Source organism: Batrachochytrium dendrobatidis (assembly GCF_000203795.2).
Source record: "Batrachochytrium dendrobatidis JAM81 unplaced genomic scaffold BATDEscaffold_5, whole genome shotgun sequence".
Taxonomy (NCBI): Eukaryota; Fungi; Chytridiomycota; class Chytridiomycetes; order Rhizophydiales; genus Batrachochytrium; species Batrachochytrium dendrobatidis.
In genome coordinates this window covers 939,583-966,898 of record NW_006281103.1, presented here as the reverse complement: position 1 = coordinate 966,898, position 27,316 = coordinate 939,583, and the positions used below count along the sequence as shown (strand labels likewise).

The 27,316-nt window shown below is 38.7% G+C and overlaps 14 protein-coding genes across 14 annotated transcripts; 7 read left to right on the top strand and 7 right to left on the bottom strand.

Annotated features, from left to right (window-relative positions):
* Positions 1-1,105: 1,105 nt before the first annotated feature.
* BATDEDRAFT_24573 (uncharacterized protein) lies at positions 1,106-3,725 on the bottom strand (the record flags this gene model as incomplete). The annotated part of the gene is made up of 5 exons (XM_006678425.1): positions 1,106-1,205; positions 1,292-1,759; positions 1,866-2,074; positions 2,185-3,422; positions 3,581-3,725. The coding sequence occupies 5 exons, from the start codon at positions 3,723-3,725 to the stop codon at positions 1,106-1,108; spliced, it is 2,160 nt and encodes a 719-aa protein (XP_006678488.1).
* Positions 3,726-4,239: 514 nt separating this feature from the next.
* On the bottom strand, positions 4,240-4,551 carry BATDEDRAFT_88398 (uncharacterized protein; the record flags this gene model as incomplete). Its single annotated transcript, XM_006678605.1, has 1 exon — positions 4,240-4,551. The coding sequence occupies one exon, from the start codon at positions 4,549-4,551 to the stop codon at positions 4,240-4,242; it is 312 nt and encodes a 103-aa protein (XP_006678668.1).
* Positions 4,552-6,413: 1,862 nt separating this feature from the next.
* BATDEDRAFT_6133 (uncharacterized protein) lies at positions 6,414-7,007 on the bottom strand (the record flags this gene model as incomplete). Its single annotated transcript, XM_006678247.1, has 1 exon — positions 6,414-7,007. A coding segment is annotated over one exon (594 nt), but the record flags the coding sequence as incomplete, so codon positions are not given.
* Positions 7,008-7,892: 885 nt separating this feature from the next.
* Positions 7,893-8,852, bottom strand: BATDEDRAFT_24570 (uncharacterized protein; the record flags this gene model as incomplete). The annotated part of the gene is made up of 1 exon (XM_006678424.1): positions 7,893-8,852. The coding sequence occupies one exon, from the start codon at positions 8,850-8,852 to the stop codon at positions 7,893-7,895; it is 960 nt and encodes a 319-aa protein (XP_006678487.1).
* Positions 8,853-9,231: 379 nt separating this feature from the next.
* On the top strand, positions 9,232-10,480 carry BATDEDRAFT_19476 (uncharacterized protein; the record flags this gene model as incomplete). The annotated part of the gene is made up of 3 exons (XM_006678324.1): positions 9,232-9,515; positions 9,575-9,915; positions 10,048-10,480. The coding sequence occupies 3 exons, from the start codon at positions 9,232-9,234 to the stop codon at positions 10,365-10,367; spliced, it is 945 nt and encodes a 314-aa protein (XP_006678387.1). The 3' UTR covers positions 10,368-10,480.
* Positions 10,481-10,807: 327 nt separating this feature from the next.
* Positions 10,808-12,512, bottom strand: BATDEDRAFT_88396 (uncharacterized protein; the record flags this gene model as incomplete). Its single annotated transcript, XM_006678604.1, has 3 exons — positions 10,808-11,511; positions 11,637-11,934; positions 12,054-12,512. The coding sequence occupies 3 exons, from the start codon at positions 12,510-12,512 to the stop codon at positions 10,808-10,810; spliced, it is 1,461 nt and encodes a 486-aa protein (XP_006678667.1).
* Positions 12,513-14,687: 2,175 nt separating this feature from the next.
* BATDEDRAFT_88202 (uncharacterized protein) lies at positions 14,688-15,276 on the top strand (the record flags this gene model as incomplete). Its single annotated transcript, XM_006678713.1, has 2 exons — positions 14,688-14,754; positions 15,005-15,276. 2 exons carry the CDS (start codon positions 14,688-14,690, stop codon positions 15,274-15,276), a joined length of 339 nt encoding a protein of 112 aa, XP_006678776.1.
* An 889-nt stretch (positions 15,277-16,165) lies between these two features.
* On the top strand, positions 16,166-17,157 carry BATDEDRAFT_88048 (uncharacterized protein; the record flags this gene model as incomplete). Its single annotated transcript, XM_006678712.1, has 2 exons — positions 16,166-16,340; positions 16,424-17,157. The coding sequence occupies exons 1-2, from the start codon at positions 16,286-16,288 to the stop codon at positions 17,155-17,157; spliced, it is 789 nt and encodes a 262-aa protein (XP_006678775.1). The 5' UTR covers positions 16,166-16,285.
* Positions 17,158-17,993: 836 nt separating this feature from the next.
* On the top strand, positions 17,994-19,070 carry BATDEDRAFT_24565 (uncharacterized protein; the record flags this gene model as incomplete). Its single annotated transcript, XM_006678423.1, has 1 exon — positions 17,994-19,070. One exon carries the CDS (start codon positions 17,994-17,996, stop codon positions 19,068-19,070), a length of 1,077 nt encoding a protein of 358 aa, XP_006678486.1.
* A 1,227-nt stretch (positions 19,071-20,297) lies between these two features.
* BATDEDRAFT_88204 (uncharacterized protein) lies at positions 20,298-21,779 on the top strand (the record flags this gene model as incomplete). The annotated part of the gene is made up of 2 exons (XM_006678711.1): positions 20,298-20,468; positions 21,330-21,779. The coding sequence occupies 2 exons, from the start codon at positions 20,298-20,300 to the stop codon at positions 21,777-21,779; spliced, it is 621 nt and encodes a 206-aa protein (XP_006678774.1).
* A 13-nt stretch (positions 21,780-21,792) lies between these two features.
* Positions 21,793-22,112, top strand: BATDEDRAFT_88205 (uncharacterized protein; the record flags this gene model as incomplete). Its single annotated transcript, XM_006678710.1, is given in 2 exon segments — positions 21,793-21,802; positions 21,817-22,112. 2 exon segments carry the CDS (start codon positions 21,793-21,795, stop codon positions 22,110-22,112), a joined length of 306 nt encoding a protein of 101 aa, XP_006678773.1.
* Positions 22,113-22,532: 420 nt separating this feature from the next.
* BATDEDRAFT_24563 (uncharacterized protein) lies at positions 22,533-23,718 on the bottom strand (the record flags this gene model as incomplete). Its single annotated transcript, XM_006678422.1, has 3 exons — positions 22,533-22,915; positions 22,990-23,302; positions 23,614-23,718. 3 exons carry the CDS (start codon positions 23,716-23,718, stop codon positions 22,533-22,535), a joined length of 801 nt encoding a protein of 266 aa, XP_006678485.1.
* A 267-nt stretch (positions 23,719-23,985) lies between these two features.
* BATDEDRAFT_24562 (uncharacterized protein) lies at positions 23,986-24,779 on the top strand (the record flags this gene model as incomplete). The annotated part of the gene is made up of 2 exons (XM_006678421.1): positions 23,986-23,988; positions 24,177-24,779. The coding sequence occupies 2 exons, from the start codon at positions 23,986-23,988 to the stop codon at positions 24,777-24,779; spliced, it is 606 nt and encodes a 201-aa protein (XP_006678484.1).
* Positions 24,780-25,847: 1,068 nt separating this feature from the next.
* BATDEDRAFT_88395 (uncharacterized protein) lies at positions 25,848-27,057 on the bottom strand (the record flags this gene model as incomplete). Its single annotated transcript, XM_006678603.1, has 3 exons — positions 25,848-26,047; positions 26,232-26,248; positions 26,324-27,057. The coding sequence occupies 3 exons, from the start codon at positions 27,055-27,057 to the stop codon at positions 25,848-25,850; spliced, it is 951 nt and encodes a 316-aa protein (XP_006678666.1).
* Positions 27,058-27,316: the final 259 nt, after the last annotated feature.

Genomic DNA, 27,316 nt, shown 5'->3' with positions numbered 1-27,316 from the left:
AGAAGGGTGAGTATGAAATAGTTTGCTCATACAGCATATCTGGGTAAATATCAACGGTGTGGCCCTTTAGACCGCCCTGCACCAACACAGCTTACCACAACAACGTATAGGCTAATCAGTCTAAATTTCAAATGTAAATGTCATTATATACAACATTGTGCAGTGATTTCGTTGAACACAGTGTCAAGTCGACAGTCATGTTAGTGGTACCAATATTTCATTTTCCAGAATTGTAACATCAGTACTCTCAGTGTAACAATCCCAGAAAAGCATGCCAATTATTGAGAAACTTTCCGACTCGTGCAGTGTAAATTACCGTGATGTTGATAGTATGAGCACCTGACGCTCTACTATGCACAACCCATTTCCAAAAGTCGAGCAATTGATTGTGATGAACGACAAAGTGAACGCAACGGTGTATTTATTACGCTAATCTGTCCATTTGTAGAATGAATCCAAATTGCTGATGATTTGACAGCAAATCTAGACAGAATACAAGTTTACAGATGTATTCATGTAAAATAAAACATTATCTTGCAGACACTTCCCCACCTTGAACCCTTGTCAGAAAACAGTAAATTGTTGCGAATCATTTCACAACCATATGTTTATTACTGGGCAACACTCTTATTTAATACTTCATTTCAGTGAATACGGCTGCAATACTGTCAAGTTTCCTCGAGTTTTTTTGATTTCTATTCCAGAATCTAAAAGTAGAGCCAATAACTCATCACCATTGATTCAATAGGTTTGCAATAATGTTCAAATCAAAATCGTAGATAGTCCAATGACAATGGTGTCAAGAAAGCTTAAAAATAAAATTGTCCGGAGACTTGTTTATTTTGTGAGAAAAGCCAGCAATACCGCCCAAATTTTGTCCACGCTCCTAGCTCTGGTCTTGGCAGTTGTCAAAGCAAAACGGCGTATAAAAAAGCGCCTCAAACCAGACCATATCTCCACTTACAAAATCCGCTTTTAACCTACAGTTTACAGCCAACTATCGATAAACAATCTGCGTTGCTGGTATAAGCGGCACTGTTCCTTCATCTTCCATCAATGCAGCAAAATAGAAATATCATACACGTCATCATTGCGAGCAGTATAATCAACTAGAACAGATATCGGCAAGTTGCTCCATGACTTCACTTAGCAATCCAAAAGGTGTGTTTCGATCATCACGTACAAAACAAAGGTGATCTTGCTCACTAGAAATAGATTCAAAAATAAAAAAATTTCGTCAATATGTCCAAATTGATCAAATATAGATCAAGCACGCCATTTAAAAGCTTACTTTTGAAATCGTGCGTCGGATAAAGGATCCAAAGCAACAATTTCTGCAAACACAACCAAGCGACAAAAATGCATCAGTTGTTGAACTAAATGCACCAAAACTGAAACAGGCTTGAGTCTTTTATCCACATCTAGCATGAGAAACATGAGAAACCAATAAATGAGATGTGACGATCGGCCCTGAGCCAATGTGTGCCGTACATGCACTAGATCAGAAAGTAGAGTTTGAAGAGCGGAAAGAATGAGTTGGCGGTTAGAATTAGGGTGTTCGGATACCGCATGTACAATGGCTTTTTTGAATTGATCCATCGAGTGCATCACATTCTCAGGAATAAGATGCTGCATATCTGCATGTGTCGATCGAGACAGATTATCAATAAATATAATGAAATGAGAAGCTGTTTCTGCATACGTCTTGACCATGTCTGAATCACGAATGGGCTGCATTATAGACGAGCTTCTCAATACACTAGTGATTGATTGGGAAATATCAAGAGTTAGCTATTGAAAATAACAACTAGACCATCTACATTTTTGTACAAACATCTAATGCAGTATAAACCATTCAAGCATACCCATCAGTGCTGCAGATGGCCTTTCGCAACATCAGACTATTACAGTGTCGATTGCCAAGATCACCATCGATCGCTAACCAGTACTCAAGCATAGCATCACTAATAAAGCCTGTCCATAAACTGGGGTCCTCCAACATACTTTCAGAGGTACAGGGTATTGTTTTTGAATCCAATTTCAATGTAGTTGGTTTCTGAATTACATTAAAAACCTATTATTTACAACAATTAAGCCCATTCGTTAATAAGCTTGACCAGATCGAATGAAAACTCAACGAGTGAAAAACATCAGTGGTTAAGCCTCCAGTAAGTCAATACTTACAAAATCGAGTCCAAGTCGCTCCATTTCTTGCATAAACCCAAGCTTTGACTCAAAAACCTCGTCAGGACTAGGAAGAAACTGAATAGATGTAGGTGTTTGAACACCTTCGTTTTCAAAAGCAGGTTGCGTCGATATAAAAGAGACGGTGCATGATGATGGTGAGGATGATTGCATCCATGTGGGCTCCTTATCGGCTGGTTCTGTTGGAAATTTCGACGAGGGATACTCTGTAGTCGATTCTTGACGACTGTCCATCTCCACATCATCAGACAGATTGGAATTCGCATCAATCTCGCCAGAATTTGTACCCAACACACCAATATGTCTATACTCGCCAGATCCAAGACGAAATGTTTGAATATGGCATTGGTCCAAAATTTGTCTGTTTCGCTTTTGATGTTTTTTATCAAGATGCTTGCGGTAACTTTCCGCTTTTCGGGTGTAGAATACGCAGTATCTACACCGGTATCCATTGACAAATATCTCGACACCTTCAACAGGCTCGCGAAGCATGGCTGTGGGAGTAGTCATTTTGATAAAGTCTGGATGGCGACCTTTTAGTAAATCCCACTTTCTAGTAACGATGGCTTTCTGAATCGGTGCATACAGAGACTTCAGACCATGCATGTCCAAATGTAATTTGAGGTCACGTTCCTCGCAAGACACCACATCGCAGCACAAAAGGCAAATCAAAACCTGGTTAGTAAGATTCACTACAAATTTGGATTCGGGAACTCCTGGAATCACAAACAGACCAGAATTTGAAGCAAGCTGATGAACAAATGAATCAAGTTCTGTCGGTGATTGTGGGATGGGTGTGGACATGGACAGAGTGGTTTTTAGTTTGGTAGTACTTTGTTTCAAAGTATCGGCACGAGAAACCTCCAAGGGCTGGCGATCAGATACATATGGCTGTAATAAACCGCTTTCATGAGAATCTGATCTAGTCAAATGAGTGTGTTTCTCATCCCTATGGCCAGAGCGATGGCCATTACGAACAGACTCGTCCAATGGTAAACCTTCCTGATCTATATTAGCTCTAGTAGTGCTAGATAGTGAAGTAGACCGGGCTCGCTTCTTGGTAGCCTTAGTAGTCACATCATTCCTTTGCATTGTTGATTTGGCAGATTCAATGTGGGTGCATTTCTTGATATGCTTTCTTAATCCTCCAGGAGTGTTGTGCTCTCCACCGCAATAACAAATGAATGGTGACTGGTCGTCTTTTCTAGATATCTTGGCTATATATGCCACAAGAATAAAAACATGCATTGGTGTTACTATTGCTGAGCCATGATAACCATTCATATGATGAAATCCAGACCGGATTCACTGCTCCTTCCATTCAGCATTGTTCAACCAGAGAGTATCCCAGGATACAGTTCCAAATCGCACCTACCAATGAATCCATCATCCAGAGTGACTCTCGTTGTCAGTTGGTGCTTTCTTCGATGAAAGGGGAAAACAGTAGAGAGTATCATGTCCCCGCAAATGGGACAGGCTAGCTTCATATTCTTTGAATCATCAACTGGTTCAACACTCATCCTAATCCAGCAGTATTAACAGGTTCCTTTTATGTCAAATGGTAGTTCTTGCAGCTTCCCAAAAGTAAACCTCGGTCGTCAGTTCCCCAAATCTCCTGTCAAAGAATTTTTCAGTTACAATTTGGGCGAAAACAAAGAGTTCGAGTATGACATGCAGAATGGGAATCTCGTCATATGAAATAAAAAGGCAGTGTGTCGAGTATCTTGACAAGTATCGTTCAGATAAAACGATCGTTTACTTGAACAAATATCAATACCAACAGATTCAAGATCTGCCATGATCTCCAAGTCCAACAACTCTCTTTAAACACCGATAAGACAATGATAAATTTGTACAAGTAACTGATTGTTCCATAAAGCATTGAAAAAATTCAAAGTATGTTGGTAAATTTGGTCTAGTTCAAAGTTTTACTTGAAAGTAATATTCTTGTATTCAAAAGTTTATTTAAACTTGTATGGTGAAAACGGGTGTCTTGTAAAAGCCATTACCAATAAGATTATTGTATCAGATTTATTATTGATCACTGTATGCAGTTGGATAGTAAGGGTACTGATTTTGACCTCCATCGAATCCAGATGGCTTGTAATCGCCATATGGGTTTGGAACATCTTCGTCCTCACTGCCGTCGCCACATCCAACACATGAAAATCCTTTGCTGGGTTTTTTGTTGGGTTTTTTGCTGGGCTTTTTGCTGGGCTTTTTATGTTTATCGGAAGTATCTTTGCCTCGTTTGGATAAGCTTGAAATGGCCTCATCAGTGGGAAGTACTACGGCCGCGACAGACAGCACAGATACAGATGCAATGAGAAAAGTGACGAGTTTCATTTTCCAAAATTCAAGTGATAAGGATGCAGATAAAAGTGATAATGGGTAGAAAGTGCAAGACAGATCAGTGGATAATGGATATCAGTAGTATCCAATCTCGGGTTTTATAGACATTTCGAGGTCCAAGCTTTGCATAATAATTTGTCCTAAAATTAAGGGTGCTGTGAACAAATCGAAACATGGCTGAATACAAAACTGAATAAAGTCGTCCCTTTGTTAGATAAACAATGGCCCTGATTCAAATTTAGATGTCTTGAAAATATGCTCCAAGCTGTTGGATTATCTCTAGTAACATATGACTTGAATATTCAATTGTATGCTGTTGATATTGATATTCTAGCTGTAGATTTTCAATTCTTTGGCACAATCGAGCCGACATGTCTTGAACATTCAATCTATAGTTGAAACAACTCAACAGCTCTCCAATAAGCATCGGTGCTTGTTAATTTTGATATATGCCCTGTATACGTTTCTTATTATGGATTACCAGCCCTGATTCAATATATTTGTACAACTACAAGCAAAAGAATACCAACACAGCACTGGCCTGCTCAACTCCATCACCAAGACGATGATGACTCCCTTAATTGCTGTATCTCTATTACAGCTGGTATCCTTGATTTATGCAGCACAAAGGCTGATCATCTCGCACTACACTCCCCGCAGCATTGAAGTCGTTCAGCTCCCATTGTTCTAAAGTCCAACTAGACCAGCACCAAACCCATACTCGAAACGATTGGCCACATACCAAACAAGTGGTAGTGCAGATCGTTTAGCAAACTGGCCGTATCAACAGTCGGATTGTCACTACGAACGATTGATAAATACTACCATTCAATCGGCAAATGAACATCCCCAAACAAGAATGAACCCCAGTCACACTTTGGTTTGGTTTTACAAATACTTTAAAAACACTAATGATGATGGCTGTAGACGATTTTTATTTGATTTCATCCCATCATTCTGTTATCAGCAGTGAAAGCTATTATAGCTATCAATAAAATTTTAAAAATAGATGGTACGAGTTGACAGAGAAAGTCGAGTCCCGTTGAAAGGTTAGTATGGCGGCTTATCTTTAGCAGCGCTATTTATAAACTAATGCCTGCTATGCCTTTGGACACTACGACGATCAAGCATGTTCACGTATTGATCTTGCAGTTGTGAAAGTGTGTATCCAGGTGATCGCCTATCTATTCTCACGTACTCTTGACCAGTAATATCCGGATAGCTAAAAACAGCTTGTACGGATGTAATAGCAAGGAAGAAAGCAGTGCACAGACTAAGCAGATTCATTGTTGTTGATGGAGGTAGAATAAAGGGATAATAAATAGTAGCAGTAATAAATAAAGCTAAAGTAGTTGCTGGTGGTGCTGATAATAGAGATCTATCTATGAGAGATGCAGAAGTAAGTTGATGAACTCTAATAGTGATGTAGACCCGTCTTTATATACTTGTAATGCCAGCACAGGAATACGCTTTAGCTTTCCATTGCTACCAAAAGCCACCGTCCGTTTGGTGTAGTGGCGCTTGTAAGCGGGTCGATTTTGCTGGCAAATCCATTTTGAAATTCACCACTCTGTACTCAATGTGCTCTGCATGCACAAAACCACAAAACTGATCAAAAGCTGCCCATCACCATTGAGCAAAAACCAAGCTTCTTCTCAAGAGTACCTGCTACCGCTGTGAACGAGTTGTCGACCCATCACGCTCAAAGCCCATGTTTATTTAGTGATGCACCCAACTCTAAATACTTGAATCTTAGGCTTGCAGATAAAAGTTTATTTCAAAAATAAAAAATGCTGTTGCTAGCAACTTGTATCTGGGTTTCAGCTAGTCTGGCTTTATTTCTTGTGAGCAGCCTCCCATTCAACAACTTTGGGGTGACTCTGTACGGCCTTGTAGATGGCATGCACTTTGGAATACTTTTCAGTCAGATCAGTAGGAATGCCATCCCAAAGACCAGAGCTGATCAATGATACAATAACATAAATCTGGATATCAGCCACAGTCATGGAGTCTCCAACGGCCCATTTACCACCGCTGTGCTGGGTAATAACTCGCTCAAGCGAAGCAAACATTTGAGGCCATTTGGACTCGGCCAGGGTCTTGCGAGCAAGAGATTTCTTGGCTGCATCAGACTCATGGATTGTACAATAGACAGCATTAGAAATGTCATCAACATGGAAAACAACCTGATCTACCAAAGCAGCCTTAAGAGGATCAGTGCATGGGTATAGGTTAGCCAGAGCACCAGCATAACGAAGAATACCACCAGATTGAGCAACGCGAGTAGTTCCGTTGACAGTCAAAAAGGGAAGCTGGCCAAAGGGAGTTGTAGACTTGAGTGCAGGCCAAGATTCGCCATTGATTCGCTCGTCTTCAAAAGGGATACCTCCAATAGTCAATGCAAGGCGAGCGGGTTCGCCCCTCATACTGACATTGAAATAGGTAAGCTTCAGGGTTGGGAGTGTAGGTGACATGTCAATTGATGGATCTTGTATGGGATAGATCTGCGATTCCGTCGTCTTTTATAGGCTGCAACCCTGCATTTGGCGCTTTTAATGTATTTATCATGTGGCTGAATCACGCCATTTGTTTGAATAGGCTAATTGCTATTATTTGATCGGGGTTCATATTGGAGATCAGTCGTTGGAAACAAGAACAGTCGAGTGCTTACTTGAGTTTACTTGTATCTAACCAAAGACTAGCTTCCAGATGGAACTGTACGCAGGTGGTTCTGGAACCAAACCATATCTTCCAATACAATGAGATTCGAGTGCTTTTTGGTAATTCTAAATTACAGCCATACTCACGTAAAACGGAACTCTCTTGTATTGATCTTGCAGTGACGACTTTGTTTCGGTATAAATAGCGAATAAACATTTGCTGTGCTTTGTTTTTACTGGAGATTGACTGCACTGCTGCTTCAATGGACATTCTCAGCCCTTCCAAATACAACGTCCATCATATGATGCACACAAGCTATAGTTTAACCGAGATTGCCTTTCAACCCTTTCCTTTTCATTCTTGTTGTGCTCCAAAAGATCATGATACGTTTCCGTGCCAATCACTAGGAAAGATATGAATAAATTCAAGTACAATGGTGTCCAGTAAACTCGGCACCAATCATTTCATAAGACCAGCTGTTTATTATACTTGCCTATAGTGTTTCATTTTATGCGAATAAGTGGTGACAGTAGTGAGACACAATTCATGTTTATTTTCAAAGTCTGAATTACAATAGTCAATATATACAGCTTAGTATTGCGAGTTAAGCCATTCAAGAAATGAAAGCTAAAGTAATATGCATTCAATTACAAGGGAAGTCCCGTCAACATCACCTATACGGATGATTTTCCAGATCTAGATCTAGATCGGGTTGAACCACCAGACTTAGATCTAGATCGGGTTGAACCGCCAGTTTTAGATCGGGTTGAACCACCAGTTCCAGTTCCAGCTCCGGTTCCAGTTGAACCACCAGCTCCGGTATCAGTTGAGCTACCAGTTCCAGTTCCAGTCTCGGTTCCAGTTGAACCACCGGCTCCGGTATCAGTTGAACCACCAGTTCCGGTTCCAGTCTCGGTTCCAGTTGAACCACCAGTTTCAGTTCCAGCTCCGGTTCCAGTTGAACCACCGGCTCCGGTATCTGTTGAACCACCAGTCTCGGTTTCAGTTGGGCTACCAGTTCCAGTCTCGGTTCCAGTTGAACCACCAGTTCCAGTCTCGGTTCCAGTTGAACCACCAGTTCCAGTCTCGGTTCCAGTTGAACCACCAGTTTCAGTTCCAGCTCCGGTTCCAGTTGAACCACCGGCTCCGGTATCTGTTGAACCACCAGTTCCGGTTCCGGTTCCAGTTCCAGTATCAGTTGAACCACCAGTTGAACCACCAGTCTCGGTTTCAGTTGGGCTACCAGTTCCAGTCTCGGTTCCAGTTGAACCACCAGTTCCGGTTCCAGTCTCGGTTCCAGTTGGACTACCAGTTCCAGTTTCAGTTGAACCACCGGCTCCAGTTCCAGTTGATTTAGATTTGCCATTCTTTCGACCTTTACGCTTCCTTTGTCGTCTTCCGCCAGATTTGCGTCCACGCTTTCCAGCACGATTGGCATTGTTCTTGCCGGAGCCATTACGCTTTACACTGCCCGCGCCACCAGTATTGCTGATACCAAAAATGTTTATATTTTCAGACCCTATATTTCCATTGTTACCGCGCTTTTGTAAACGATGGGTATTTTGGGGATTGATGGATACGGCGACAGCAGTTGCAGCAACAAGTGAGGAGAAGAGAGCAGTAATGAATTTCATGATGATTGGAATAAAAAGTTACAGTATGAGTTTGCAGTTAAAGTTACAGAGAAATGAGTTTGCAATTAAAGATACAGTATGGATTTGCAATGATGAATATAGGATAGAGAGTAAAAGACTTGCTCTTTTATAATATATATCTTTGTTGATATACAAGAACCCAGTTGTTTCCAATTGTTGTTTTTGCAGGGATCCTACGTAAATAGAGTGCATTCATTAGTCGGGTCTGCAAATTGACGTAAGAGCACAACAACTGACGCAATCAAATTAACGCAGTGCGCGAGCCATCCTACCAAGCGAAGGATTCAAACACTTGGTTAGCTAATGCCGTGACTAGCAAGAACAATTGCAATGATTTTCTTTGCAGCAACTACAAAGTATGGCATTATATCCTCCCATAGACCCTTTCAAGACTGAGATGCTCTCAGTATCTCCTGTTCATTCCCTTTATGTTGAACAGAGTGGTAACCCCACTGGCAGCCCCATCATCTATGTTCATGGAGGGCCTGGAGGTGGAACCAGTGCTGGTGATCGTCAGTACTTTGATCCTGCTACTTACCGTATCATTGTCTTTGACCAAAGAGGCGCTGGCAAGTCTACTCCCTCTGCTTCTCTAGATGGAAACGATACTTGGTCTCTTGTTGCTGATATCGAAAAGATTAGGTATTACCACCACTGTATTGACCAACTACTGCACTCGTTATTCACTTGTTGCTTTTTAGAGTCCATCTTGGTATTCACAAATGGGTTGTGTTTGGTGGTTCATGGGGCTCTACCCTTGCCCTCACATATGCCGAATCTCATCCCGAGGCTGTCAAGGCTTTGATCCTCAGAGGCATCTTTATGCTGCGTCCTTCTGAAATCAAGTGGTTCTATCAAGAAGGCGCTAGCCATATCTTTCCTGATTTCTGGGACGACTATCTCAATGCTATCCCAAAGGAGGAACATGGCGATCTGGTCACCGCCTACTACAAACGCTTGACTAGCTCTAATGAAATAGAGCGTCTTGCTGCCGCAAAGGCTTGGAGCAAATGGGAGTGTGCTACTTCTAAACTCTTTGTTGGTACGAGTATATTCTTTCCAGCTAATTATTAAACTTTGTACCATGAATGCATGGTGAGATGGATGTAGGTCTGTTTATGATTGCTCCAACTCATTGATCTCTTTTGTTACTGTGGTCTATTACGACTTTTAGATGAGAAGATGATTGCTCAAGCCGAAAATGATATCTGGTCGCTTGCATTTGCTCGTATTGAATGCCACTACTTTGTCAATAATGGCTTCTTTGATTCTGACTCGTGGATTCTTGATAATGTGCACAAGATCAGACATATTCCTTGCGTCATTGTCCAGGGTCGGTACGATGTGGTGTGTCCTATGCGTTCTGCGTGGGATCTCTCTAAAGCTTGGCCTGAAGCTACTTTGCATGTGGTTGCCAATGCTGGCCATTCTGCAAAGGAAAGTGGTACCACCACTAAACTGGTCGAAGCCGCAGATTCTTTCCGTTCTCTCTAGAATATTTAAAACCGACGCATGATGTGTTTGCTGTATTCACATAAATGGGATGCTATCTTGCAGTGATTGTCACGGAAATAAATGATTGAACATTCGTTACGCTTTATTATTGGAAATTAACTAGTAGCATTCTCAATTTCTTTTCCAAATACAACGTCCATCATATGATGCACACAAGCTATAGTTTAACCGAGATTGCCTTTCAACCCTTTCCTTTTCATTCTTGTTGTGCTCCAAAAGATCATGATACGTTTCTGCGCCAATCACTAGGAAAGATATCAATGAATTCAAGTACAATGGTGTCCAGTAAACTCGGCACCAATCATTTCATAAGACCAGCTGTTTATTATACTTTGGTATCCATACTGTGTTCCACAACATATCATACCCATTATTAAACAAAAATCACCAAGCTGGTCCATGGAAGCGGGGAGTATATTTCAAAATAAATAACTATCGTCATTATTTGGCATCTGAGACTCCACCTGAAACCTTGAACTTGTAAAATTCACAAAATGACTGAATTGGCCCGAGTCTGTTTCTTTTAGATTTACATTCTTGGCCTGGAATGTCTCTGTCGCAGAAGCAGCATCCAGTCGCATTCGACTCTGTGCGTGCCCAGCCTTTCCTTTGGCTTTATCTTTTGCAGGGACGCTATGATTCATCATCATTTTCTTGACCGCATCTCTTAGTTCGCGCTCTTCCATCATGCTTTTCCTATCTGTATTGATTCGTTTTTTGGCTGGTTTGTATTCTGCCGAATCCGTTTCTATCATGGCGAGAGTCGGGGATCGCTTAGCTTTTGCTCGAAGAACAAGAATCACTGTCAAGCATATCAACAGCGAAACACCCACCACAACCACACAAACAATCAGTACAACACCACTGGCCGTTCCACCACCTGATACGTCAGTTGTGCCTGAGCTAGCAGTGGATCGATTGGCAAAATAGGTTGATAGGACTGTGAGAAGGCTTGAATCTGTTGCATTAGACTGTGACTCGATGTAGTAATATCCAGTGGTTTTGGGAACTAGTGGTCCGCCAGACCAATATGCCCATCCAAGCCATACATCATTGTTGGTATCAAAATACCGTAGGTACTGGGAAAGCATGGAAACACAGGTCGCATCGTCCCAATTCACGGCTAAAATATTATATGTAGATGCAATAGATTCAATAGATGAATATAAAATTAATTTTACAGACTGCATAGTCAGTTTGGATCTACATATACTCGGCATAAATACGAGTAGTGTGCCTTTAACCTACCAAACGATGATAAAAGTGCTGATCGATTTGACAATCTCAGCCAGTCTGTCATTCCGTCAACCACGGCAGTAGTTTTACCACAGTTCCCGTATGTCGTAACTGTCTCTGATGAAAAATACTGTTGGACATCAAATACATAGTTGGACGCAGTGTCCACAATCTGGTTCATGATATCTCCGTTTTTACATACGCCCTGCCATTGCTCAGCTGTACTGGACTGGCCAGAAGGAATCAAGATCTTGTTGACTGCACCTGCTTGGCGAATTGATGTCACTGCTTTTTGTGCATATGGCAGCCACTAAGCTTACATTAACAAATAGCATATTGCAAAGTAAATATGAATTGTAAAAAACAGGCACATTTCCAGTCTCGGTTGTCCAATCATAAAGTATTCAGTTTCAAATGTTTTATACTTACAGCTACCGAATCGCTACAGTTTCCTGTTTGCATATTTGGGGCATTCATCAAGCCAAACCAGACGGATGAGTTTTGCTGGTAGTATCCGCCCAACCTCCCCCACAGATCTCCAAATGCACCAACATTCGCTCCACCATTGCCAAACGTCACTCCACCAAACGTGGCATTATTATGAACATCAATTACAGCAACCACACCACTGCTCGAGTTGCCCAAAGCCATACCCAAAGCTGTATCCAAGTCTCTCAAATATGTAGCATTTAATGATCCATGAAAAGCCGGCTGGATAGACTCCCACAAGATGGGAATGCGAATTAAGTTGGCTCCTTTGGCAACCAACCGCGTAATTGCCACTTGAGAAAGAGACAGTGGATTCAATGGGTTTTCTAATCCTGATTCGTTTATCCCAGTATAGTTTACACCTTTTCCTGCTACGATATGCATCCCCATAAATGACATTACAATTCTTATAAGTTGCATTTTTGCCTGAATCCGGTTGGAGATACGTGAATTGATAGTACACGCCATTTTTCGAGTTGTTGGATGTTTGATTATTGAATTGAAGCAAGTATCCAGGCAGTTGGAGTTTTGTGTATATTAAATACAAAATGTGGTGTGGTTTGCCAAGATAGGTGTTGGGGTGAAAATGAGATTACAAAGTGTTGAAAGTGCAAATATATCAGCAGAGTAATAAAGCTATTAGCAATCCAAATCAAAAAATGGGTTTTGAAAATAGTCAATTTATACTATAAGTGTAAACGCCAAGCTATTTGGAAATGTTTAGGTCAAGGCAAACTATGCAAGTGATTGTGCATCTCCTTTAACACGCATCCTAAGAAATCAATGCTGGACCGTGTTATAATCAGAGATGTATATTGAACACACCACCTCTAATTGTATTTTATCACTTGCTTTCCTACTTGAGCCATACATTTTAGTCATGAACACAAACAGTCATATGGCCCCTTTCCCCTCGTAACCAACATTAAAAGTTTGTTGTGTCATCAGTTAACAACAATATCTTTAACCACATTGATAAAACATTTCACCAGAATAAAAACATATAGTACTACTATATATGATGCAGTTTAAAAATACAAAGATTCATACATACCGATCGCCATCTGGTCCGATATATGTATTGATGTGACGTGAGCATTGATATTCAAGTACAGTATATATTGAAATTGACCATACACAAATAAAATTTACTATATATGCTATTATTTGCCAAAGTTGCTATATCTAATACTTATTTTTGGGCTAAAAACAAGCAATGTCTTTGTATCTGGTCAACGCGATAATGGTCAATTTGTCACCAAAAAGACTTGTACATGGACCATACGTGACAACATGTTGTATTGTTGCATTCTGCAGTATCACGTTGACTTGGAAAGGTTTACAGTCGTGAAAATGGAGAAATAAATTACAGATTGTCAGCAACCATCCATGTATGTCATGTATTCGAGGTACTCACGTAAATCTCATTCAACACTCTTGTGTGATTGGATTGGGTTGTTACTTTTGCGATTCTTACCATCAAGTCTATAGTGCTCTTTTGAAGCTTAGACAAGCGAGTTTAAAAGAAGTGGGTTTCAGGTTTGTGTCGCCATGAAAAATGATAGATGAAAGGTTTCACATACAGCCTAGACCCGCGCATGATGCAATGTTACAGCCAAGTGTACAAGGCACCCATCAATATATGCATGTTAATGATTTGCGCTTACGTTTGCTGGAGCAGAGTATTTTGGGTGAGTTGTTTCTTGAGATTGTCCATCTCTCGATTTGTCCAATGAGCTGTCCACTCATGCAACTGTGTTGCCAACTTTATTGATGGTGTCAATCTTGATCGTTTTATAGTTGCCAACGCTGTCCTATAGAAGTCTGCATTGTTTCTTATGACAAATGATTTGACATCATTGCTGAAGCCTCAGCACCAACTTTAACAAATATACATTTCGTGTCCCTGCTTCATCCACAAGCGTGCCAAACGATGATTCATCAAATGAAATGGCTTCCACCCATGACTCTGCATCTATCAAGCGTATTCATTGCCAAAAATGCCGTCAGCTTACTATGATCAAATTGCTTAGTCCAAAAGCGTATTTTCTTGGTGTTATTTAAAAATATCGGTGGATTATCTACTGATTTGAATGAGTTATTGGTGAAACTACATCATAAATAGAGATTTTTGGTAGGTTTTGTTGAGAATTTGTACTTATCCTTGAAGATATCTTAAAATTCTATGCCTTATCAAGATATTCTTACACTTTAGTCAGAGCGTTAATCTTTATCTGTTTGATACCTATTCCATTCTATTTTTCAATCTTTTTCGCCAAGTAGAGGTCAATTAATTGCATTGTACATTTGCTTCAAAAAGACATTAAAAAGGGTTTGGTAATTTATGTATCAGCCAGGTGCTAAAATGGCTGTTACAAAGTGATAGAATTCAAATCATGTTTAAAGCTGCCATATATTACTGTTAGGAATATTTGCAAACAACAGTCACTATTATCTACACTGAGCTTTAAACTTAAGTGTATATGTGGATAGATCATCCACGATGACCCACCAATAGTATAAATACTACAGATACGAATAACACGTCGAGAATATTCAAAACCTAAAAATAGTATGAGACATTTAGAGTTTGTATTTATTGTCTGTGCTATTCAAGTATGTAGTGTTGTATGCACTCCAGGTAAGCCATAGAGTCATTGATACTATTGAATCATTTTATTGGATAGAAATGTTTAAATGATACTCGAGCCTTAGAGCATGCAAATACAATTGGTTGCTCTTGAGAATCAAAAATAGATTCAGCAAGAGCTTTCCATGATCCTGTAAAATCAACCACATTTCAATGAGATTCGTAGTTTGATAGTCTTTAATCTTGCAAGACTATGCAATACTATCTATTAAATCTTTGTAATCTGTATACATCTAAATAGCTTCTACAACTGTCTTGTTGCTTGAAAGTATGCAAGCTTCTGCAAATACAACATCAACATCCACTCAATTATTGCCTGTGATCGCCTCTGCCCCTGTAGACATTACGTCAGCTCATGGAAACGCTATACCACCACAAGTAGTAACTGTTCAGTCAAGTACGAGCGACACATCACGCCAAGCATCATCAAGTAATACATATAGCCAGCTTAGTATGGTCATGCTGACCGTGGCTTCAGCTGCCTTGCTTATAGTTATTTCGGTAGTTCTTTGAACTTTCTAAGCACAACCTTGATTATGGTTTACAATATGGCAACACTTGACAGCAATCTGAATTGGACGGTCATATTTTGTAGTATGGGTACGATCTGATGCAACTTTACCGTCGTATTCACGTGGTGGGATACTAAATAAAAGTCAGTATAATAAATAGTCTCATGAAATGATGAGTCGGTTTACTGGATAGCACTGTGCACTTTGAATCACCTAAGGCTGATGATAAAAGGCATGCCATAAAATAAAAAACAGAAATCGCCAGCAATCATCATTCTTGATGTTGTTTTGCAAATATTGGTAGATTGCTCATCTGCTGATTTCGATGACATGATCATCTATTGCTCGTATCTCTTATACTGCGTCAACAACCTGGTTTATTGGCACAGCTACTTTTCTGATCTTTTTGATTCAATATAAACAATATCCCTCATTTGGGCTTGCTTTGACACGACCTTCAACACTTCAATTATATAGTTTCATTAATCTGAAGAAATTGTGCAGTTTTGCAACCAGAGTCTTGGGTTTGAAATGCTGCAACAACAGTCTCATTGATGTCATCAGAATGGTTTTAAAACATGATGAATCGAATGATGGAATATATTGATTATCTATCCATTCACATTTCTTTGTGACTAGCTGTGAGTGATATTTCCGTGGATGTGCAGCAAGTAAAAGTTTTAAAGCCAGGTCTTGAGAATAGATTCTAGCTCAAGCGCATGGATAAAATACACAATATCCATGATTATTAACTAGTACAAATTCAAGGCAAATTTTAAACCGATCGTGGATAGTTGTCAATGAATATATAATTTCCTACTTTGTACTCTATTACAATCTATATTCCACTTATCTTGTTCTTTTAATACAATCACTCGCTCGATATTGAATTTAGTTTGATAATTAGTGTATTTTCAAGCCTAATCAAAGGATTGTCAGATCGTTTGTATCCTTTACTTTAAAGATCTGTTTGTGATTGAATCCTACTTCAGAAATTATAAACATATAAAATGCAATTCACTACTGTGCTTATTATGGTTGGCCTGGCTGGATCTGCATCTGCTAGTAAGTGACTATTAAATCATCAAATCGTGCGATTGAAGAAATTATGCGATGTTGATACTGATTCCAACTATTGATAACATCAGAATGCATGCGACGAGAGTACACATCCTCTGCGGTCTATACTTCGGCGTCATCCACCACAACTAGTAATACTAGTCCGACTACATGTAATAAATCTAAAACTACAAAGAGTCCCATTTACACGTCAAGCGCCGCTTCCACCACTAAGACTACTAGTGAGATCGTTTATTCAAAAACAGCGCCAGCATCTACTAGCAAAGCTGCTTCCTCGAAAACGGTGCCAGCATCTACTACTAGTGAGATCGTTTATTCAAAAACAACATCCACTACTAGCCAAGCTGCTTCCTCGAAAACAGCGCCAGCATCTACTAGCAAAACCGTGTATTCGAAAACGGTGCCAGCATCTACTACTAGCAAAGCTGCTTCCTCGAAAACGGTGCCAGCATCTACTACTAGCAAAGCTGCTTCCTCGAAAACGGTGCCAGCATCCACTACTAGCAAAGCTGCTTCCTCGAAAACAGCGCCTACTACCAAAACCAATGTTTCTACACATATATCTACTAGAACAACTTTATCCACGAAATCGCGGACAGCCATAGCAACCCCAGAGTACATTCCCACGATCTCCGAGACTAAATCGGTAACAACCACGGCCTCTGCACCAGCATACGCTGCAAGCAAAACAACCAAGGCTGGATCAGCAGGATATGCCGCTGTCAACAGTGCTCAAAACATGGATATAACAGGTGTGATGTCTGCTCTGTTTGCTGGCTTCGTAGTGCTACTTGGATTCTGAGCACCATACTAGCAAATAAACAGGAATTAGAAACGCTCTTCACCCTATACATCTTGCCTACAGTTGGTGATAAAAGGCATGATAAAATAAATAAAGTGAAAAATTGTCAACCTTGTTTTGCAAATATCGGTAGATTGTTCATCTGTTGATTTGAATGGCACAAACATGTATTGCTCGTATCTCCTGCACTGCAGCAACAATGTGATTTGTTGGTACGGTCAGTTGCTGAACGACCTGCTGATCCACTTTTTAATAGACAATGTCCATCTTACTATGCCACACAATCAAGCCACGGGCTGAACGAGCCCTTTCTCATTTGGCATAACCATGCATTGTACAATCACCAAGTTTAATACTAGACTTGTTGCAATCCAGATATTGACTCAACTATCGCCAATACAACTCCTATTGTATCTTAAAATCCCAGATACGTTCGCGTTCTAGTTCAAAAAACTGCACTTTCAGGAACTCGAGTGTTTCCATGTCAATCACCCAATGCTATGTTGATTTGAAGGAGAGTTTCAGGTTGAGCAAGTGTATGGTTTATTGGAACAAAGATGTGAATACTGCTTTGAACATTTGGCCAGTTTTCTATACGAAAATGACTAAGAAGCCAGCGGAACTTTGTCAAGGAGTTTAAAAGACACAATACTGCCCCGAGATTGAAACCAAACATTTCATGAGGCTGGCTGCTTTTATCCATTCAGCATCCATATTGTGTTTCATTTCTATGAATACGGCGGTAGTTTTGTGCAGCTATCCATCATGTGCATTCTATACCTTGAAATGCTTATATAGACTTACTAGAACCTTGTTGAACTTTACAGCTCATTGTCATGAAATACCTCTCACAACCTGTACTCGCCACAGTCGTATCCAATATCAATATGCAGTCTAATTCAGCAGTTCTATCAAGTTCTTATGGACCATGTATGACAGATATCAGTCCTGCCCAATACCACATACAAGATACACATACAACTCTCTTTGGGATTCTACCTTCTTCTTGGTCAGTCAGCACGCTTGACCAGGGATCTAGCCAGCATCGATCCAGACTAAATGATATGTTGTGCACTCAATCAAATGCCTCGCTAGTAGATATGCCAGGCATTGAACCAGATTCACAGTTGCTCCAATACCGACAGATCCTGTTGAACGATCCTTCACTAGCACCCGAAGCCGCTTTACAGGTCATTATGAAAAACATTCCATCTCCACCGCCATTGCCAAACAGTAACAGTCAGCGCACATCCAATAGGTCAACCCATCTTTTTTCTTGGATAAAAAGACTTGGTTTTAAACATGCAAAAATATCTCGACATATCAAGTCAGTAGCCAAAAAGGCTTTACATGAAGCCGGACACAAGGAGTTGTCACTACTACTTTCCACCTTATGGAAGTATGCGCATGACATGTCCAACTGGATACTTGCAGCCTGCAAAGCCATTCGTGCTGTCCCATTAGAGTCGCTAGATTTTCAAGGCATCACTATTTGTGATGATATCGAAACGGCATTTGTAAGCTGGTGGATGATTTTCATTCGATTGAAAGTAAAAGTTGAGAGTATCGTTCAAAGAGTTGGAAATGATACATCTATTTTGGATGGAGAGATGACTGCTTTGAAGAGTAATCTGGTCGAGTTTTTTGGCAAGTATGACAACGTGCATGAGACTTTGGAAGAACGCTTGCTTGGCTACATTCAAAAACCGAATCACAATATCAAGATTTTAATGGAAATCACTGCAGATGTCGAGCAGATCAAATCTATAGTTGCCAATCTTCAAGAGGCAGTAAGAAATGCTATGATTACCGAGCCACAGCATGAATTTGACGATCGACAAAAGTCGAGGTTTGTTGAAAGACTAACCAGTATCAAAAAGCTGTTGGATCGCAAAGTTGCAACTGCTACATGAAACCCCATTTTACAGTTTTTCACTAGATCGTGCTCGACTCCCGTTATAATTAGACGGTTCTTGTTCTTTGATTGTAGCGTTTTGATACTCGACATTATCTATGCTATTGTCATATTTAGCGTTGATTCACTATATTAGAAAACACCCTTTGGCAGTCTGTGAATCCGTTTTTACCCCATCAAATCTACACGTATCAACCAAATCTGCTATTCAAATCTTAGAAACCATGGATTTACTGTTACTTAAACCCACACATCTTGCCTACGGCTGATGATAAAAGGCATGCCATAAAATAAAAAACAGAAATCGCCAGCAATCATCATTCTTGATGATGTTGTTTTGCAAATATTGGTAGATTGCTCATCTGCTGATTTCGATGACATGATCATCTATTGCTCGTATCTCTTATACTGCGTCAACAACCTGGTTTATTGGCACAGCTACTTTTCTGATCTTTTTGATTCAATATAAACAATATCCCTCATTTGGGCTTGCTTTGACACGACCTTCAACACTCCAATTATATAGTTTCATTAATCTGAAGAAATTGTGCAGTTTTGCAACCAGAGTCTTGGGTTTGAAATGCTGCAACAACAGTCTCATTGATGTCATCAGAATGTTTTTAAAACATGATGAATCGAATGATGAAATATATTGATTATCTATCCATTCACATTTCTTTGTGACTAGCTGTGATGCATCACTTTTAACGTCGGAAAATGATTTGGTGTGTGCTAGTTTGCTTTTTCTATGCTAGCCATGCGTCCCATTGCATTGGCAATGAATTTTGATTTGCTCAACCTATTAGATGCTTTCAATTCCCGCCAAGACTATTATGAAAGAATTGGTAGCAAGTCTGATGGCTTTAAAAGGCAAACTCTGCCGATATTCATTAAACAAGTCAGACATTGGAAGCTAGTGGCGTTTGAGATTGAGAATCTGCATTTAGATATTCTCATTCCCTCAATTTTGACCAATATTATCTATGATAAATAACTGTGCCATCTAATTGGCACGTAATCAATGCGTTATTTTAAAATGCTTTGAATTTCGGATATATTTTCACCGAAAAAGTAGAAACGAGATATAACATACAAGCATAAAACTGATTAAGATCAGTGATAAAACGAGTCCAAATAACTATACCAGAATTCAAAACCGACCTGTTTTTATCTCCAACTCTAGTCATCTACCTTATCTTTTAACATTTCCCATTATACGTCTACAATGGTCGACTTTTTTGCCGTGTACTTGGTGATCATGTTGGGCGTTGCTACTGTAAAGGCTGTTCCATCACCTAATAAGTCGAATAAAAGCCTTCTTTGCATGGTTGGCTCTCAACGGTGTGTAGCCGACTCCCAATCTGACACAAAAGCACTCTTTGAAACATGTGTCCAGGTAAATTGTGCAAGCACTGGCTTATTTTGTAACAATAATCTTGCACTATTTCACCTACTAAATATTCGAGTTTTGATCCAAATACAGGCTACTCCAGATACAGTTGCATGGGTTACTTTGGCCTGTGGCGAGGGAACCAAGTGTTTTACATACCCAACCAACACAAACTTCGTTTACTGTGGATAGATGGACACTTTTATTGAGCGTCATTATCCATCATAACTTTTATTTATGCGTATTCTTACATTTTATACATTTCAACTCAGTCTTCAAACTACACACGATTGAAGTAGGTTATGCTTATCACATGATAAATAAACTTCATTTCAAATACAGTCATATCTAGTTGATTTTTAGATTCGTTGTACGGGAAGTTGATTGAGAAATCTATAGCCATGTAAGTAGTATAGATAAGGCACCGAATGATACCAGGTATTTTAGCCAATATCTCATAGTAAAACCTAATGAGAGTTGTTAAAATGATAAATGTCTGTGGCATCAACTTTGGTAAAATTATTAGGGATTCAATGGCCAAAATGGTGGTTTATTGTCAGTGCTAAATTCATACAAATATCTGATATTCTTGTTCAATCCAATGGAATTTGCTCTATATTCAAACAATTCAAATTCAATTAAATCAGAATTTAATTACGATAATAAGTATATATGGAAGGTAGATTATATTGTGATAAACTTTTGTGGTGTTGAATGTTTTTTTACCTTTTTAAAATGAAATGGCGTCAAGAAGAAAACAGCTCAAGGAAGTGAAAGCTGCTCTTGCTGCTCTACAGGAGGAACTTCTGGGAGCAAAAGAAGAAAGTAAACAGAGCAGAGGAAAGGTTGGAGAATGCTATTCTGGAGGAAAAAGCAGACTCTATTCTTGCCGGCTTAAAAAGCCTTTACGACGGTGCGTCAGCCAACCTCACTGGTCTCCAGAGAGAGAAGGAGAAGCTGCTGGAAGAGAAGAATATTCTCATCCGCTCTTACTCCTCTAGTGACGAGGAAACTCGAGAAATCTCACCTGTTTCTGATGGTTCACTCAAGCAGCAAGAAATTGACAGTACTATTGAAAAGACAAAAAAGTATCTCTTCAGAACTGAAAGATGGGGATGTGTTACAATCATCAAAAAGAGAACAGCCATTACTTTTGCTCACAATGAACATCGCACTTTGGAGGTTGGAAACATTATCAAAACTTTCTCTATTGAAAAAGATTCTCAATACGATTTAAAGGTCCGTAAAGTCAATATCGAAAGTGACTGGGTTCTATTGGAAGCAGACGTTGATTTGTGCGAGGAGGGGCCAATTTAGGAACCTGTTGTTTATGGACGTCGGTATGTTCAGCTAGGCCTTTCTGCTCCTCATCAAGAAGATTCTCCATTTGCCATTTCAACCGGAGTGATTCACTCACAGCGTCCGAATATGTTTGGCCACACTCTTGGGTCGGTGGGAGTGAATCCTGGTGATTCTGGTGGCGGTTGCTTTAATCAATCATCTGGCTGTTTGGTTGGAATCAATGTTGGGTGCGAGAATGTTCCTATCAGTCTAGAGAAGGATACTGGTGCTCAGATATATGACAAAATCTCGTCGAGATATGCTGCCAGAGCTCATATTATCCCCATCGATAGCTTCCAGTTTGTTTAATAAATAGTTTCAATTTCTTTTACTTACTGCCATATTTATACTTTAGATCTGATTCCTTTCGCATTGTTTTCTCATACAACACATCCATCTTATTACCAGTCAACGGATTGATGTTATTTAAGCTATAACATTTCAGACATCCGTGAAATAAACATCCGTTGAATTCATAAACAGTATTGCTTTCTTGGTCATAACCATCGACATTGTATCTTCCAATATTTTTGTTTTGTTCAAGACTCCTCCCCAACTCATCATCAATTGAACGAATCCATAGTTTCTCGCTCTTGGAAATATCGCCTTGCTTCTTTGAATGTTTTGCTAAAACTTGTGGTAGATATTTCTTGATGACATTCAAACCATATGAGCTAGAGTTAAATCTGTAGACAGGCATATCATCCAACCAATTCAACAAATCTTTCCTCAACATTTTATCTTTTCATCATCAATTTTGGCAATCTGTTTGAAAAATACACAATAGTTTGGATACAACATGTGAAGATATTTCTTTCTTATTTCATTCATCTTAATAATCATAATATTCAATGCCTCTGTAGTTGTTCCTTCTACTGGAATAAATTCAGGTTTCTCTTCCTCACTGCCCATAAGACTAATACTCAGCAATTCGTGTGTTCCAAGATACTGTAGTTTTGTATCAGATTTTGATTCATTTGGCCTTAACCAGGTCTCAACATCATAGAAAATAAAGTAAGGATGAAATCGCAACTCTTTTGAAACAAGTATACCGTTTACTTTCAGCTTTTCAAAAACAGATGGTGTAGACTTATAATCCCCTTCCTCAAAGACTATCTTTGGATTACTTTTATTACAGATTAAAGAATGCCTACTCATCTTTTAGCTTCACTGAGAAAAGTACTACATTCAGGACACTGGAATGTTTTGGATAATATATTGATGGTTTTGATGTAGAAAAAGTGATTGATTTGCTTATCAGTATACAAATTTAAATTGAGAATATCACTCAATTGCTTATTCGAATGTCGTAGCAAGATAGCTTTCTTTTCTGTGGTACTGTAGATATTGATTTTGATGGAAAAATAATTCTCGATAGACTCAAGCTCTGCTTCGTCCACGCCTTGATAATTATTGAAACTCTTTTTGTAGTATTCTTCAAAGAGTTCTTTAGCAATACTTGAAAATCTGTCCAATCTGTTTTGGATGTCTGTGATGAGCTAAACAATACCAGAAACAAAGATTATTTGGCACATTCTCAAATGAAATGATACTTTTACTGTTCTTGATAAACACTGGAAATGAAATTGAAGCTCCAATTGGGATGTCGGGGATGGATGTCGTTAGAATCACATATTCGTAAATTCTCAATAGAATATTTTGAATTTAGTCTTTTCAACCGTTCAATAATAGTATCTTGCTCCATTTGGTCCAAAATAGCATTAATACCATTATTTATCATTGGAATTTCATCATTGAAAAACGATGTATTCTCTGATGGATAGAAATCAGTTATTTCATTATTCTCTACATTTCTTAGCATATACCCAAACTGAATATCCAACCAATATCCTAGTTTTTGGTTTACGTGATTGTTTAATATTATTTGTTTTAATTCTTCTAATCCCGTATACATTTCTCTATTCCATTGAACAGTTTTTGATTTTGGCTGGAATGGATGTTTATCGACATAAGCACTGTATTTGCGTTTAATCTTTGCTGCTTGTTTCTTTTTATCCTCTTAAAGTTGGATGAAAGTGTTGTACACTTTGGTTCCAGATATCCCACTTATAAATCCTTGAATTTTCTTTCTAAAACAAAGTTTTACCCTTTTGATGACTTTAAACTGTATATTCGTCATTATCGCAATCATTTTCTTTATATTTGTCTTGTTTTCTTCCTAATGGTAGCAGGAAATCAACAAAATAATTTAATTCATTTAATTCATATTTCACATTGTACAATCCAACAGGGTTTTCATTTAAAGCAGAACCATTTTCATCCATAACACTCGATATTTTCAATGAAATTGTTTATTATTACGAAATAAAATTCAATTTATTCTAAATTCAAAAAATTAATTTCTTGGATTAGGTTAAAACAAATGACATTGAACATCCCAAGTACCACTCTAAGAGCCAAATATCCAAAAACTTACCGATTAACACTGTTTATACTGACCCAAAAAACGGTCAAAACTACAAGGTTGTTGAACGAAAACTAAACAATAGTCTGATCAAAGTGGCAGAACATTACTTGGGAAATGACATTAAACCTATTGTGCTCGAGAATATCCCCAAAGAAATGCTAAAGATTGATAATCCTGTGAAATCAAATCCAAACAAACTCTTGAAATCAAAAATCCAATCTCTTGAAGATAAATGTCGTGCATTGCTTCAAAATCAATACAAGTCTCTGTATCATCGTATCAAAGAATTATTGGATGACAGTTACCACGAAACATCAGATACCATTTATCTTCTTCATTCTGGATTGGTTCTTTCATTCAAGAAAGCTCATTATCCAACGATGGCTTTGGTTCTAAGTGCTGTAGACAAAATGGTCCATAACATATTTAGCGACATCGAAATACTTTCCAAAGTAATGGAAAAACAACATAAACTTCAACAGAAACTATATCGGATGATTATGAACAACAACAATAACTCTGATGAAACAAAAGAGATTATCTTATAATTCATCGGATAAGAAGTTCCTGTAAACTACTCATCTTCAACATCACTGACTCTTGTATCCAGTAGTTCGAAAAATATATCCACTCCATCCTGCTCTCTATCTTCAGAATTAGTTCTTGAACAAATAAGCAAGTCAATGGATTCAATAGGTATAGTAGGCTTCAACGCTTCAGAATCATTTGGTTTCATTGATATAGTTGTGTATTTGTCAAAGCACTTACTTTCATTTGGCATCCAGTAAATAATATCTGTGTGTGGAATCTTTATTCAATTGGAATATTTCAATTTCATAATTACTCCCACTCCTTTCGAATATTATCACCTGGCCGTTTCGTAGAACAATAAATGACTTTTTGATTGCATTCATTTGTATTTGAAAGCCTTTGCTTGAATTGCGGCAGTATTCTGACATAGTTGATGAACCATTATTCGGTTCACCTTCTGTAACCCAAGTTATTTGACATTCTTTAAAATGCTCATTGATTGAGGTTTTCGATACCTTGTCATCGCAAAATCGACACTGATAGCTTGAAACGACAATCATTTTTGTGTTCATCATCCCAAGGAAATAACAATAACGTACATCCCGGATGACAACAGTCTTTCATCTGATTTTTGACAGTTTTCTCTAAAAACTTGTTATGAAATATTCTGCTAGTTTGACACTGGGGACAGTAACCTTTTCTGTCACATTTCTTAAAGCACATCAAACAAACAAAATGTAGCGCATTGAAACACTGAATTAATGGTGTGGTAATAGCTGAATAGCATATTGGACAAGTTGTGTTTTCACTGTTCATTCGAAAGGTGACATCAATTTCAGTCATAAATGGTTATACATTAATGAATGAAAATAATTAATTGGAATTTGTTTAAATTTGATGAAAATGTTGGGAAATAGACAGATTCTAATTGTGAATATCCAAAAACTTTCAAATGCTATTCATTATTGTAGTTGCGATGTTTTTCAGCTGAAATCCTCGACTGCTTTCTCTACAAGTTGGACAAGTTGAGTTCCTGGTAGTGAGCCATTCGGATATACAAGTTGTATGATATTGGTGGTGACAATTTAAAACTGATATGCGAGCACTTTCTTGGAAATTTTATCTACAAATGGGACAGATTTGTTGTGGAAATCAGCCTGCTTGAAATTATACCAATGGCTAGACTTTTGAAATTCCGGAATAGTCATTAACACACTTTCATCTTCTGAATCTGTATCACTGACATTGATTTCTTTCTCGCCGTGGTCGTAATTCATGCCTTTGACTGTTCCAAGTTATGATACAATGTTGGTTCAGTCAGCCAAAAGTATTTTGAGCATTTGTCTGTTGGAGGAACATTGGCGCACTCTTGACTATCAGAATCTTGGGGATACGGTCTTTTAACATATTAAAAGTCAGTGTACAGTGCTTAAATCTGGGACATTTTGATACCAACTTATAGTATAGACGATAGCGAGCAAAAATCCTAAAAGAATTAGTCAATTCTATAGATTTTTGTAATTTCCCTAGTAGAGGAATATTATTTTGTGGTGTCACTTACTTTTTAGATATGGAAAAGTCTTTTAGCAGCATTCTATCAAACATTTCAATTTCAATCCGCTCCTTTAGCTTTACTAGTTTCTCTGCTACCACAAAATGATGGAGATTTGCTCTCGATTCATTTTCATAGGCCAGATAAAGATTCTCTTTGATATCAATACAGAGTTTAGCAAGTAGCTCTTGATCTTCTGTTGGTTGTTCTTTAAGCAATTCATTGTATTGAGCTGTAGCAAATACTGGTTGAGGGACTGGTCGATTATCACTGTATCGCTGGTACTTTCGCTGCTCTGCGAATGTTCGTAAGAGCCTCTGTACATCTTCAAATTCATTCACTCGAGTTTCTGTTGATTGTCTCCTATTAGTAGTTCTTGGTGTTTGGTATGAATCACTGGAATCAGTGGAATCCATTCTCCGTCTTCTATTTGGGACAAGTTCATTTTGTTGTTCATCACCTTCTTGTTGATTGTTTTCAATTGGTATGGTCATATCCAAATCATTTGTATCGGGATGAGGCAAGTCAGGTCCAGATGACAAAGGAACAGCTTGAGTAATTGGAGGACTACGTTCTTGTAAACTGGATAGATTAAATCCAGACCAAGGAAAAGTACAGGTTGTTTGATGATTGTTAATAGCAGGAATGGTCAACAATTGTTTTTTTGCTGTGGTTGAAAGGGAATTGTACTGAAGCATAAATTGTTCTGCTGTCATCACATCTAATTCTCTACACCAATTCATTAGTTTAGCAGCAGGTCGTCATTTCATAGTCGTAGTCGGACTCCATTTTTATCAAGAAGTTAGTCGTGGATATACCAAGACAATGAAATTCATATTTCAAATATGGATATGATAAGAATCCCCCATTAAGCATCAAGTATGAATTTGGAACAGAGACTCCTAATATAACTAATGAACTTCCCATTATTCTGTTTTAAGCTTTCTGACCCAGATTGTGGCGGTGTTTTCACAGAATGAGGTTTCATATTTCTTTCCTAAA